The sequence below is a fragment of the Cherax quadricarinatus genome, chromosome 37, assembly GCF_038502225.1.
Source record: "Cherax quadricarinatus isolate ZL_2023a chromosome 37, ASM3850222v1, whole genome shotgun sequence".
Lineage (NCBI taxonomy): Eukaryota > Metazoa > Arthropoda > Malacostraca > Decapoda > Parastacidae > Cherax > Cherax quadricarinatus.
In genome coordinates this window covers 27,106,308-27,121,941 of record NC_091328.1, presented here as the reverse complement: position 1 = coordinate 27,121,941, position 15,634 = coordinate 27,106,308, and the positions used below count along the sequence as shown (strand labels likewise).

Sequence of the window (15,634 nt, the reverse complement as noted above, 5' to 3'; positions counted from 1 at the left end):
TCAGATACAACAGTTTAGATGTCACTCCAAACAGAATATCCAGTTTTCCATTATCATCAGTGTGACCTATACAGCCAACTGAGTTAACTGGTTGGTAGACAGCAGCCATCAAGGAAGATACTACTGTCATGTCATATGAGTGGGAATGAATTTTGCAGTGTTTTGTTTATTTTTATGTGCATGTTAGTTGGCAAGTAAATCAAAATTTAACTTGAAGTCAGTATACACATTTGTCTTTATTTTCCATTGTTTCTAAATTTAGTAAAATAGTCCTTTCTCTTGTAACATTTCCATTCCTAAATTAATATATCCACTTTGAAAAAATAGCATTAAGACATTGGTGTTGAGTACCACAAAAAAAAAAAGTGATGTTAGAAAGAATGGGTTGCAATACCACACGTTCAGGCTTAGACTTATTCAGTTTCTTGTACAACACTCATCTCATTTAGTTCATGCATTGTAGGAATTGGACAATACCAGAATTTTTTTTTGATACCTATATCCTCAGAATTTGCTGATATTGATACCATGAGAATTAACCATACCCAGCAATACTCAGTTTTAGGCAGATGCTGATACCAGTTTCATCAAAATTGGTTGACACCCTCTACACATCTCTAGCACATTGTATCTTTAATTGGTGTGTACACCTGCCACACAACACCTCATTTACTAACGATACCACACCCCTTTCCTGCCTCTCTCATAACATAACCAGGCAGGCACCCTGCTTATCTTCTTGCCTCCTTCCCTAACCACACACTACCCTATCATTCACTTAGGCAAAGGCCTTGGCTACCTGCCTGCCCCACCACATCAGTGCTTACTGACTCTATTTCTGTGAAGGAGGCAGGTAGCATTTGTTTTGCTAATGATGGGTAATTCATCTACTATAACATACACTTTCACTTGTTCACATCCTGTTTCAGTGTTCAAGAAAATTTTTGTGGATTTTTCAGTAATCGTGGAATTTCTAAGAATATTACCATTGCAAATATAGAAATCTGACTATCAGCAAAATATTTTGGTTAGGAAATTTAAATATCGAGTGTGGTACTGCACTGCACAGGATATAAAATGCATTGAAATATTAAACCATTGAATGGCAGGACTAGATAAAGAGGTTTTCATGTCTTGTGTATTGGGGCATTACCAGTAGGCCACCAACTGTTCAAGTGGGAACTTGGCATATTCTTGAAGAAAGTTCCTGATTGGCTTGGCTGTGGTTCATGCCATAGTAGCTTTGGGCTCAGGGTTTGAACCGTAGTACTACGTGATGAGCTTAGCTCATCCCAAATAAGCAGTCAGCAGTATATTTTGACCTAGATATGAGAGAATGGGTCTGTGTGGTGAGTGTGCACCACGTAAAAATAAAAAAAAAATCTGCATGGATGTAGTGCAGATGATAAGAAAGGGATGATTGCCATTATTATGAATGAAAAGAAGTTGGATGTCATAGCTCTTAAGCTAAACAATGCTGAAGGGGTAGGGGAGTTTCACTGGGGAGAATTAAATGGGATTAAGTCAGGAGTATCTGAGAGAGTTAAAGCGCTTTAAGGAACGGGTAGCAACAATGTTGAAGGATCAGTTATGGAAGGAGAAGAGGGAATATAAATGTATAAATTCAAGGAGTATGTGGATCAAAATAAGGGTCAGATGTGAAACGTGGGTTACGGTAAGTGTGTACACCTGGAGAAGAGAGGGGTGTAGAGGAGAGAGAGAGATTTTGGGAGATGTTAAGCAAGCGTTTAGAAACTTTTGAACCAAGTGAGAGAGTAATTGTGGTACGGGATGTAAATGCTAAAGTGAGGAGAAACGTTTAGAGAAGGTGCGGTAGGTAAGTTTGGGGTGCTGGATGTAAATGATAATGGGGGACCTTTGATTGAACTTTGTATAGAATGGGGTTTGATAATAGGTAATACATATTTTAAGAAAAGGGATAAATAAGTGTACAAGATATGATATAGAGTGTAATGACAGTAGTTTGTTGAATTGTGTATTGGTAGATTAAAGACTGATGAGTAGACTTCAGGATGTGCATGTTTATAGAGAGGCCACAGATATATCAGATCATTTTTAAGTTATAGTTACAGTGAGAATAAAAGGTAGATGGGATACAAGGAGAATGGAATCAGCAAGCAAGAGAGAGGTGAAGGTTTATAAACTAAAACAGGAGGCAGTTATGGTAAGATATAACTTTGGAAGAAAGATGGGCTAGTGAGAGTATAGGCAGTGAGTTTGAAGAGGTCTGGGGTAGATTTAAGAATGTAGTGTTAGTGTTCAGGAGAAGTTTATGGTTACAGGAAAGTGGGTGCAGGAAGGAAGAAGAGCACTGCCGGTTTCTCTGAATGCCTTCATAAATGTTACCCTGCTCACGCTCCAACAGCACGTCAAGTCCTAAAATCCATTTGTCCCTATTCGCTCCTGTCTAACATGCTCACGCATGCTTGCTGAAAGTTCAGGCCCCTCACACACAAAACCACCTTTACCCCTCTCCCTCCAACCTTTCCTGGGCTGACCCCTACCTTGCCTTCCCTCCATTTCAAATTTATACTATACACTCTCGAAGTCATTCTATTTTCTTTCATCCTGTTTACATGTCCGAACCACCTCAACAACCCCTCCTCAGCCCTCTGGAAAATACACAAATAACCCGCACATAAAAGAGAGAAGCTTACGATGACGTTTCGGTCCGACTTGGACCATTGACAAAGTCAATGGAAAATGTTTGTAATCCTGCACCTCCTCCTAATTTCCAAACTACAAATTCTTTGCATTATATTCACACCACACGTTGCCCTTAGACACGTCATCTCCACTGCCTTCAGCCTTCTCCTTATTGTAACATTCACCACCCATGCTTTGCACCCATATAAGAGCATTGTTATAACTACTCTCATTCAATGTATTCAGATATTTGGGAATGGACTTGTCAGCAGATGGGTCTATGAAAGATGAGGTGAATTGTAGAATTGATGACGAGAAAAAGGTGAGTGGTGCACTGAGGACTCTATGGAGACAATGAATGTTATCCTTGGAAGCAAAGAAGGGGATGTATGAGAGTATAGTTATACCAGTTCTCTTCTATGGGTGTGAAGCATGTGTGGTGAATGTTGCAATAAGGGGTAAGCTGGAGGTAGTGGAGATGTTATGTCTGAGGGCAATGTGTGCTGTGAATATAATGCAGAGAATACGTAGTTTTGAAATTAGGTGGTGGTGCGGGGTTACTAAAAGTATTATCCCGAGGGCAGAGGAAGTGTTGTTGAGGTGGTTTGGAGATTTAGAGAAGATGGAATGATATAGTATGACTTAGAGAGCATATAAATTTGTAGTGGAAAGAAGGCAGGGTAGAGGTTGTCCTAGGAAAGGTTTGAGGCAGGGGGAAAAGGAAGTTTAGTGTGTGAGGGGCTTGGACTGTCAGTATGTGTGAGCGTGTTAGATACGAGTGAGTGGAGACAAATGGTGTTTATGACTTTGACGTGCTGTTTGAGCATGAGAAATATAACATTTATGAAGGGATTCAGAGGAACCAGCAAGCTGGACTTGAGTCCTGGAGGTGTTAAGTACAGTGCCTGCATTCTGAAGGAGGGGTGTTGATATGTTGCAGTTTGATATCTGTAGTGTAGGCATGCCTCTGGCAAGACAGTGATGGAGTGAATGATAATGAAAGTGACGAAAAAAAAGGCACAATACCATGACTGGAATGATACACAAATATTTTATTATTTATTATCACACTGGCCGATTCCCACCAAGGCAGGGTGGCCCGAAAAAGAAAAACTTTCACCATCATTCACTCCATCACTGTCTTGCCAGAAGGGTGCTTTACACTACAGTTTTTAAACTGCAACATTAACACCCCTCCTTCAGAGTGCAGGCACTGTACTTCCCATCTCCAGGACTCAAGTCCGGCCTGCCGGTTTCCCTGAATCCCTTCATAAATGTTACTTTGCTCACACTCCAACAGCACGTCAAGTATTAAAAACTATTTGTCTCCATTCACTCCTATCAAACACGCTCATGCATGCCTCCTGGAAGTCCAAGCCCCTCGCACACAAAACCTCCTTTACCCCCTCCCTCCAACCTTTCCTAGGCCGACCCCTACCCCGCCTTCCTTCCACTACAGACTGATACACTCTTGAAGTCATTCTGTTTCGCTCCATTCTCTCTACATGTCCGAACCACCTCAACGACCCTTCCTCAGCCCTCTGGACAACAGTTTTGGTAATCCCGCACCTCCTCCTAACTTCCAAACTACGAATTCTCTGCATTATATTCACACCACACATTGCCCTCAGACATGACATCTCCACTGCCTCCAGCCTTCTCCTCGCTGCAACATTCATCACCCACGCTTCACACCCATATAAGAGCGTTGGTAAAACTATACTCTCATACATTCCCCTCTTTGCCTCCAAGGACAAAGTTCTTTGTCTCCACAGACTCCTAAGTGCACCACTCACTCTTTTTCCCTCATCAATTCTATGATTCACCTCATCTTTCATGGACCCATCCGCTGACACGTCCACTCCCAAATATCTGAATACGTTCACCTCCTCCATACTCTCTCCCTCCAATCTGATATTCAATCTTTCATCACCTAATCTTTTTGTTATCCTCATAACCTTACTCTTTCCTGTATTCACCTTTAATTTTCTTCTTTTGCACACCCTACCAAATTCATCCACCAATCTCTGCAACTTCTCTTCAGAATCTCCCAAGAGCACAGTGTCATCAGCAAAGAGCAGCTGTGACAACTCCCACTTTGTGTGTGATTCTTTATCTTTTAACTCCACGCCTCTTGCCAAGACCCTCGCATTTACTTCTCTTACAACCCCATCTATAAATATATTAAACAACCACGGTGACATAACACATCCTTGTCTAAGGCCTACTTTTACTGGGAAAAAATTTCCCTCTTTCCTACATACTCTAACTTGAGCCTCACTATCCTCGTAAAAACTCTTCACTGCTTTCAGTAACCTACCTCCTACACCATACACTTGCAACATCTGCCACATTGCCCCCCTATCCACCCTGTCATACACCTTTTCCAAATCCATAAATGCCACAAAGACCTCTTTAGCCTTATCTAAATACTGTTCACTTATATGTTTCACTGTAAACACCTGGTCCACACACCCCCTACCTTTCCTAAAGCCTCCTTGTTCATCTGCTATCCTATTCTCCGTCTTACTCTTAATTCTTTCAATTATAACTCTACCATACACTTTACCAGGTACACTCAACAGACTTATCCCCCTATAATTTTTGCACTCTCTTTTATCCCCTTTGCCTTTATACAAAGGAACTATGCATGCTCTCTGCCAATCCCTAGGTACCTTACCCTCTTCCATACATTTATTAAATAATTGCACCAACCACTCCAAAACTATATCCCCACCTGCTTTTAACATTTCTATCTTTATCCCATCAATCCCGGCTGCCTTACCCCCTTTCATTTTGCCTACTGCCTCACGAACTTCCCCCACACTCACAACTCGCTCTTCCTCACTCCTACAAGATGTTATTCCTCCTTGCCCTATACACGAAATCACAGCTTCCCTATCTTCATCAACATTTAACAATTCTTCAAAATATTCCCTCCATCTTCCCAATACCTCTAACTCTCCATTTAATAACTCTCCTCTCCTATTTTTAACTGACAAATCCATTTGTTCTCTAGGCAAATAACCCGCACATATAAGAGAGGAGCTTACGACGACTTTGTAAAATTGTAAATGGTCCAAGTCGGACTGAAACGTCGTCGTAAGCTCCTCTCTTCTATGTGCGGGTTATTTGTGTATAATGAAAGTGTTTCTTCTTCTTTTTCAGGTCACCTTGTCTTGGTTGGAAACAGCCAATGTGTTAATAAAAAAATAGTAAAAAAAAAAAAATGTCCAGTAATCACAGTAGAAATATACATTCATATGTATGTATCACTTTTTTTTTCAGCACCTTCATCATTGAGAAACAGCCACCACAAGTGATGAAAACAAACACCCGCTTCACAGCGACAGTACGTTTGTTAGTGGGTGGCAAACTCAATGTCAACATGACGCCGCCTCAGGTGCGAGTGTCAATCATCAGTGAAGCACAAGCCAATGCTCTTCTTAAGAATGATCAAATGAACAAGGGTGAACAGTCAGGAGAAATTCTTAATAACACAGGCACCATGGAGTACCATCAGGTAGGTGTTGCACTTGGATTAAGAGTTGAATATAGCAATATGTTTAGTATTTTTGTAGGTAGTAGGTTGGTAGACAGCAACCACCCAGGGAGGTACTACCGTCCTGCCAAGTGAGTGTAAAAGGAAAGCCTGTAATTGTTTTACATGATGGTAGGACTGCTTGTATCTTTCTTCTGTCTCATAAACATGCAAGTTTTCATGTACTTCTTGCTACTTCTACTTACACTTAGGTCACATTATGCATACATGTACAAGCATATATATACTCACACCTCTCAGGGTTTTCTTCTATTTTCTTACTAGTTCCTATTCTTGTTAATTTCCTCTTATCTCTATGGGAAAGTGAAACAGAATTCTTCCTCAGTAAGCCATGCGTGTCGTAAGAGGCGACTAAAATACCGAGAGCAAGGGGCTAGTAACCCCTTCTCCTGTATATGTTACTAAATTTAAAAGGAGAAACTTTTGTTTTTCCTTTTGGGCCACCCCGCCTCGGTGGGATACGGCTGGTGTGTTGAAAGAAAGAAGAAACATGCAAGATTTCAGGTACGTCTTGCTACTTCTACTTACACTTAGGTCATACTACACATATATGTACAAGCATATATATACATACATACCCCTCTGGGTTTTTTTCTATTTTCTTTCTAGTTCTTGTTCTTGTTTATTTCCTCTTATCTCCATGGGGAAGTGGAACAAAATTCTTCCTCTGTAAGCCATGCGTGTCGTAAGAGGCGACTAAAATGCCGGGAGCAAGGGGCTAGTAACCCCTTCTCCTGTATGTATTACTAAATGTAAAAGGAGAAACTTTCGTTTTTCCTTTTGGGCCACCCCGCCTCGGTGGGATACGGCCGGTGTGTTGAAAGAAGAAAGGATTGCTGGTGTCTTTTTTCTGTCTCATAAACATGCAAGATTTCAGGTATGTCTTGCTGCTACTTCTTACACTTAGGTCACACTACATATACATGTACAAGCATATACAGTGGAACCTCAAAAATCGAACTTAATCTGTTCCAGGAGCTAGTTTTAAATTCGAAAAGTCTGAAATTCGAAGCAATATTTCCCGTAAGAAATAATGGAAATACAATTAATCCATTCCAGAAACCTATAAATATTCACACAAAAAATACATTTTATAGAGATGAATTAAAGTTTTACATACAACAAATACTATAGTTTTTAATTATGTATATTAATACATATAAAATAACATTTTTACTTACCTTTATTGAAGATTGGTGATGGCATCTGGAAGATAGGGAGGAGGAGAGAGGGAGTTGAGGTTAGTGTTTGGAAGGAGAATCCCCCTCCATGAGGACTTCAGGTGAAGCCCTCTCTGGGGTTACTTCCCTTCTCTGTCTTTTAATGCCATTAGGACCAGCTTGAGAGTCACTGGACCCCTGTCTCCACAGTCCTCTGTTTCTGGCACCTCTTTAACATTTCCCTAAAATGGGACATGGTTCTGTCACTGAACTTGTTGCAAAGATGGCTTGTTTCAGCTTGCTCAGGGTGGTACTTCTCCACAAACATTTGGACATCATTCCACTTGGCACAAATCTCCTTAATCTTTGAAGAAGGCACCTCATCCACTCCCTATATTAACACCTTTCACAACATCAGCTTCCTTGATTTGTTCTTTCTTTGACAGGATAGAACCGATGGTCGACTTGTTTTTCCCATACATCCTGGCAAGCTCAACAAGTCTCACACCACTCTCATACTTCTATATTATTTCCTTCTTCACATCTATGGTGTTTCTCACTTTCTTTACCACAGAGGTACCACTAGCAAGTTTCTTTGGGCCCATGGCAGCTTATTTCACAAGCACTAAACACAACGAAATAATCATAAAATGCGTGAATGAGAACGCAGGTTAGTGGTCACTCAAGCATAAACAAAGCTAGACTGCTCACGGCGCCTGCGCAGGGACATGGACAGAGCAGGCGGCAGACAGGTCCCGTACCCGCCAGTCCGAAAATAGGGGCGCGTTCAATAATAGGGACACGGTTTGTCCGAAAAAATGGTCCTATTTTCGAAACGTTCGATATGTGATACGTTCGATTTTTGAGGTTCAACTGTATACACACCCCTCTGGGTTTTCTTCTATTTTCTTTCTAGTTCTTGTTCCTGTTTATTTCCTCTTATCTCCATGGGGAATTGGAACAGAATTCTTCCTCCATAAGCCATGCGTCTTTTAAGAGGCGACTAAAATGCCAGGAGCAAGGGCCTAGTAATCTCTTCTCCTGTATAAATTACTAAATTTAAAAAGAGAAACTTTTGTTTTTCTTTTTGGGCCACCCTGCCTTGATGGGATACGGCCAATGTGTTGAAAGAAAGTTAGTTTAGTATTTTTGTAGGTAGTAGGTTGGTAGACAGCAACCGCCCAGGGAGGTACTACCGTCCTGCCAAGTGAGTGTAAAACAGAAGCCTGTAATTGTTTTACATGATGGTAGGATTGCTGGTGTCCTTTTTTCTGTCTCATAAAAATGCAAGATTTCAGGTACGTCTTGCTACTTCTACTTACTTAGGTCACACTACACATACATGTACAAGCATATTTATACACACCCCTCTGGGTTTTCTGCTATTTTCTTTCTAGTTCTTGTTTATTTCCTCTTATCTCCATGGGGAAGTGGAACAGAATTCTTCCTCCGTTAGTCATGTGTGTCGTAAGAGGCAACTGAAATGCCAGGAGCAGTGGGCTAGTAACCCCTTCTCCTGTATATATTACTAAATTTGAAAGGAGAAACTTTGGTTTTTCCTATTGGGCCACCCCACCTCGGTGGGATACGGCTGGTACGTTGAAAGAAAGAAGAAGAAAACATGCAAGATTTCAGGTATGTCTTGCTACTTCTACTTACACTTAGGTCACACTACACATACACGTACAAGCATATATACGCACACCCCTCTGGGTTTTCTTCTATTTTCTTTCTAGTTCTTGTTCCTGTTTATTTCCTCTTATCTCCATGGGGAATTGGAACAGAATTCTTCCTCCATAAGCCATGCATGTTGTAAGAGGCGACTAAAATGGCAGGAGCAAGGGGCTAGTAACCCCTTCTCCTGTATATATATTACTAAATGTATAAGGAGAAGCTTTCGTTTTGCCTTTTGAGCCTCCCTGCCTCGGTGGGATACAGCCTGTGTGTTGAAAGAAGAAAGTTTGGTATTTTCATATGAACAGTACCTATGACTAATTGTGCTTTTGTACTTAAATACTTTTTCATTTCAGTAGCACCAATACTAGTACTGTATGTTGTTAACCCTTAAGGTGTCTGTCACATACTAGTACGTCCACAGGATCTATGCCTGATTTATAGTGTCTGCAACTTTTGTGCAAGTGTTTAATTTGTGCCTAGACATGAGAGAATGGGTCTGCTCAATGAGTGTATGCAGTATACAAAAAAGTTGTGCCCCATTCAGTGCATGATGGGAACAGCTAGGCTTTAACCCCATGTTTGTGATGCCTGGTCATGGTTCTGGTCACGTGCATGTTCACCCTTGAAACACTCCAGGTAGATTGTGACTTAGGGGAGATATCTAGGGTGACTTTCATGTTTTTATTGGATGTGTTGTGGCTCCAGTAGATAGGTTGAAAGACATTCTGATGAAGTGGACAAATTTTGGGTGGATTAAAGATCAGAAGTGGCCTGTAATAGGAGTCAAATCAGTGACAAAATGGTTGATTTTCCCCATCCCTCTGTCTGTTTTAAGTTTTGATTTTTACTAGGTTGGCTTCAGTTATTAGGACTGCTTAACCCTTCAACTGTCCAGACCCCTGAAATGAAATTTGGTCTTTGTGTTCAAAAATTTAAAAATAAATCATCTTTCAACAAACCGGCTGAGTTCCACTGAGGCATGGTGGCCCAAAAAGAAAAATGAAAGTTTCTCATTTTAAATTTAGTAATGTATACAAGAGAAGGGGTTACTAGCCCCATGTTCCTGGCATTTTAGTTGCCTCTTATGACATGCATGGCTTATGTAGGAACAGCTCTGTTCCACTTCCCCATGGAGATAAGCAGAAATAAACAAGAGCAAGAACTAGTTAGAAAATAGAAGAAAAGCTAGACGGGGCATGTATATACAGTGGATCCTCGGTTATCGGGCGTAATCCATTCCAGAAGGTTGTCCTAAATCCGAAATGGCTGGAAACCGGAGTAATATTTCCCATAAGAAATAATGTAAATCCAATTAATCCGTTCCAGACACCCAAAAATATTAACAAAAAATACATTTTTTAAAGAATACCTATAATTTTACATACAGAAAACAGTGATAAAGAAATATAAAGTAATAATTTTAATAATAAATGAATATTACATACCATTATTGAAGTCTCTTGTTGGCATATGGAAGAAGGCGAGGAGGGAAGAGGGAGGAGACTTTATTGTTCGGAAAGGTAATCCTCCTCCATAAGGACTTCAGGTAACAAGTCTCTCTCTGGGGTTACTTCCCTTCTTTGTCTTTTACTGCCACTAGGACCAGCTTGAGAGTCACTGCACCCCTGTCACACAAAAAATCTGTCCAGAGAAGCCTGTTTCTGGTGTCTGTAAAATTTGCCTAAAATGGGACAAGACATTGTCATTGAACATGTTGCAGACACGGCTTGCAACAGTTTTGTCAAGGTGATAATTCTGCGCAAAACTTTGCACCTCACTTCACTTTGCACAAATGTCCTTAACCACAGAAGAAGGCACATTCTCCCCAACTTTCTTCCTCCTCTGAAGCAATATCCTCAGCTGCAGTCTGTTGCTGTTCCTGTTCAAGGTGTTGCAGCTCTTCAGTGGTTAGCTCTTCCCTGTGATCCTCCACCAACTCTTGAGCATGGCCCAAGAAACTGAGTAAGTCTGTAAGCCTGAACGTGGAGTATTGCAATCCATTCTTTCTAATGTCACTTTTTTAATGTGGTACTCAACATCAATGTCTAATGCTATTTTTTCAAAGTGGACATATTAATTTAGGAATGGAAATGTTACAAGAGAAAGGACTATTTTACTAAATTTAGAAACAATGGAAAATAAAAATGAATATATACTGACTTCAAGTTAAATTTTGATTTACTTGCCAACTAACATGCACATAAAAATAAACAAAACACTGCATATGACATGACAGTAGTATCTTCCTCAATGGTTGCTGTCTACCAACCAGTTAACTCAGTTGGCTGTATAGGTCACACTGATGTTAATGGAAAACTGGATATTCTGTTTGGAGTGACATCTAAACTGTTGTATCTGAGGACCTATGTAAAGAAAGTCATTATGAGTGAATGATGGTAAATGTTTCCTTTTTGGGTCACTGCCTTGGTGGGAGACGGCTGATGTGTTAAAAAAAAAAGGTACCAGAATGACTCGACTCGTGACGAGAAGACAAGAGGCGGGTGATGTGGGAGTTGAAAGGGGGAAGCATATCACCACTGCCAGGTGGTGCTATAGGTATTTTTGTTTGGTGTCGCTCACATTCTTTTATCTGGTGCCGGTTCAACCAAATTATTTCAGCTAGTGCCTCACACCTGTAAAAAAACAATGTAAACTAGTTACCCCTCAATCACCCACAACAACACAATCACAAGAGATTTTTTAAAGCCTGGAAGAAGAAAAAACTGCAAGAAATGACAAATACACCACCTTGGAGCCTTGCTGGAGTGGAGGCAGAGTCAGTGTCTCCCACTCCAGAACAGGCTATTAGTGCCAACAAATAGCCTCCCAACAAGCAACATGACATCATTTGTATTTACAAATATATAGTCTAAAGCCATCAACTATTAACAAAATATCTTTCATCAGTGGACTCCTCACAGAGTCAAATGAAATACAGTGGACCCCTGCCTTACGATCAGCTCCCAACTCGAACAATTATGTAAGTGTATTTTTGTAAGTGGTTTTGTACGTGTATTTTGGGGGGTCTGAAATGGACTAATGTAATTTACAATATTCCTTATGAGAACAAATTCGTTCGGTAACGGCACCCGAACAGACTTCTGGAATGAATTAATATCGTAAGACGGGGGTCCGCTGTATTTGTGGTTTCAACAGAAACCCACACAAAAGATCACTTTGACAACAAAATATGGATACCATAGTACAACTTATGAACCACTTGAGGGTCTCTACCCCTACCTTACCTTAACCTTAACCTTAACCTTAACCTTAACCTTAACCTTAACCTTAACCTTAACCTTAACCTTACCTTACCTTACCTTACCTTACCTTAACCTTAACCTTAACCTTAACCTTAACCTTAACCTTACCTTACGTTACCTTACCTTAACCTTAACCTTAACCTTAACCTTAACCTTAACCTTAACCTTAACCTTAACCTTAACCTTAACCTTAACCTTACCTTACCTTACCTTACCTTACCTTACCTTAACCTTAACCTTAACCTTAACCTTAACCTTAACCTTACCTTACCTTAACCTTAACCTTACCTTACTTAACCTTAACCTTAACCTTAACCTTACCTTACCTTACCTTACCTTACCTTACCTTACCTTACTTAACCTTAACCCTACCTTACCTTAACCTTAACCTTAACCTTAACCTTAACCTTAACCTTACCTTAACCTTACCTTACCTTACCTTACCTTACCTTACCTTACCTTACCTTACCTTACCTTACCTTACCTTACCTTACCTTACCTTACCTTAACCTTAACTTTAACTTCTTAACTTCTTAACTTAACTTCTTAACTTAACTTAACTTAACTTACCTACCTAAGGTATGGAAGACAGCAAATGTAGTCCCAATTTTTAAAAAAGGAGACAGATATGAAGCACTAAACTACAGACCAGTGTCACTGACATGTATAGCATGCAAAGTCATGGAAAAGATTGTCAGGAGAAGAGTGGTGGAACACGTAGAAAGGAATGATCTCATCAGCAGCAGCCAACATGGTTTCAGGAATGGGAAATCCTGTGTCACAAACCTACTGGAGTTCTATGACATGGTGACAGCAGTATGACAAGAGAGAGAGGGGTGGGTGGATTGCATTTTCTTGGACTGCAAGAAGGCATTTGACACAGTTCCACATGAGATTAGTGCAAAAACTGGAGGACCAAGCAAGGATAACAGGGAAGGCACTACAATGGATCAGGGAATACTTGTCAGGAAGACAGAAGCGAGTCATGGTACGTGGCAAGGTGTCAGAGTGGGCACCTGTGACCAGAGGGGTCCCACAGAGGTCAGTCCTAGGACCAGTGCTGTTTCTGGTATTTGTGAACGACATGACGGAAGGAATAGACTCCGAAGTGTCCCTGTTTGCAGATGACATGAAGTTGATGAGAAGAATTCATTCGATCAAAGACCTGGCAGAACTACAAGGGATCTGGACAGGCTGCAGACCTGGTCCAGCAATTGGCTACTGGAGTTCAACCCCACCAAGTGCAAAGTCATGAAGATTGGGGAAGGGCAAAGAAGACCGCAGACGGAGTACAGTCTAGGGGGCCAGAGACTACAAACCTCACTCAAGGAAAAAGATCTTGGTGTGAGTATAACACCAGGCACATCTCCTGAAGCACACATCAACCAAATAACTGCTGCAGCATATGGGCGCCTAGCAAACCTCAGAACAGCATTCCGACATCTTAACCCTTTGAGGGTCGACAGGCCCTCTCCGAAACTCGTTCTCAGGGTCGGCCAAATTTAAAAAAAAAAAATTATTTTCTCTTATGAAAAGATGGAGAATCTTTTCCCGATCATAAAGACACCAAAAGTTTGAAATTTGATAGAAAACTTACGGAATTATGCTCTCGCAAAGTTAGCGGTCTCGGAGATTTTGCCCACTTTGAGCCCCATTTTCGGCCAATTTCACTGTACTAGTCAACAAAAAACATGAATATTTCGCTAGAACTCCATTTTTTCTATCGAATGGGTGCAAGAAACCACCCATTTATGAAATTCAACTATCCAGTACAGTGGTCAGAATTTAGCAATTTTGCCAATTTCACACAAATTTCAAAAGATGCCAGTTTCCAAATAGGATCCAGAATAAACAAGAAAGACATTCCTGGCACTAAAATGACATTTCCTCTAGTCATTAGTCACGTCCCAAGGCCCCTCTTATATTCTTTTGCTTTCCACTTTGAATTTTTATTCTCACAAAAAATATAAGATTTACTGTTATGCAGACTACTGCATTAGTGTAAAAAATGGTACAAGTATTATTGGTGCACTTGTGAAAGAATATTAGACTCACCAGTTGACGTGTATTGCACGCTTGGCACGATTTGTTTACTTTTGAAGTTTGGTAAAAATCAAACATTTCTGCTACTTTGAGCTCGATTTCAAGGCACCTTTCATTGTAAAACCAGTCAAAATCATCTCAATTTCTGTAATATGTCTTCCATTCTATAAAATGAGACCAAGAAAACTAGAATACAACAATAAATACCATACGAAAATACACTGCAAAGTCGCTGATTTATTCCAAAAAAATGGTCAAAGTTTTTTTTCTCATTATGCACTGTGTGCTGCAGGATTTTTTTTAGATTGTGCACACTGACCACATAGACCCATTCTTTCATATGAAGGCCTACCAGCTTTCTCCCACTAGATTTGAGGCCGCTAGAATTTATGCGTACTAGTACGTCAAAAACCCCTACGCGTAAGACGTACTAGTACGACCAAAACTCTCAAAGGGTTAATAAGGAATCGTTCAGGACCCTGTACACCGTGTACGTTAGGCCCATATTGGAGTATGCGGCACCAGTTTGGAACCCACACCTAGCCAAGCATGTAAAGAAACTAGAGAAAGTGCAAAGGTTTGCAACAAGACTAGTCCCAGAGCTGAGAGGTATGTCCTATGAGGAGAGGTTAAGGGAAATCAACCTGACGACACCGGAGGACAGGAGAGATAGGGGGACATGATAACGACTTACAAAATACTGAGAGGAATTGACAAGGTGGACAAAGACAGGATGTTCCAGAGACTGGACACAGTAACAAGGGGACACAGTTGGAAGTTGAAGACACAGATGAATCAAAGGGATGTTAGGAAGTATTTCTTCAGCCACAGAGCAGTCAGGAAGTGGAATAGTTTGGGAAGCGATGTAGTGGAGTCAGGATCCATACATTGCTTTAAGCAGAGGTACGATAAAGCTCATGGTTCAGGGGGAGTGACCTAGTAGCGGCCAGTGAAGAGGCGGGGCCAGGAGCTTGGACTTGACCCCTGCAACCTCAACTAGGTGAGTACAACTAGGTGAGTACACCCGTGGAGGAGTCACGTGGTTTGAGCTCGTGTTTTGGTGGTAATTTCTGACTGTGCCATAAGGAATAGTGTGTGGGATATATGCGTGTGCACGCATAAGAGTGCATATAATCACTTAAGCCCCGAAAACTTCCAATATAAGTGAAGTGTATTCTATCATAAGTGACATTGAGGGACGCGGGATGCATGAGCATATACGGTTATAAAGATCACAGGTGAAGAATTTTCAAAATAGTGAT

At 40.8% G+C, this 15,634-nt stretch overlaps 1 protein-coding gene across 1 annotated transcript in view; it reads left to right on the top strand.

Moving 5' to 3' along the window:
• The window catches only part of Stat92E (Signal transducer and transcription activator Stat92E), a gene marked incomplete in the record, with an annotated part of 406,006 nt that overhangs the window by 165,158 nt on the left and 225,214 nt on the right, over positions 1-15,634 (top strand). The window contains 1 exon segment of the mRNA XM_070091941.1: positions 5,956-6,190. Coding sequence (XP_069948042.1) covers positions 5,956-6,190 — 235 coding nt within the window.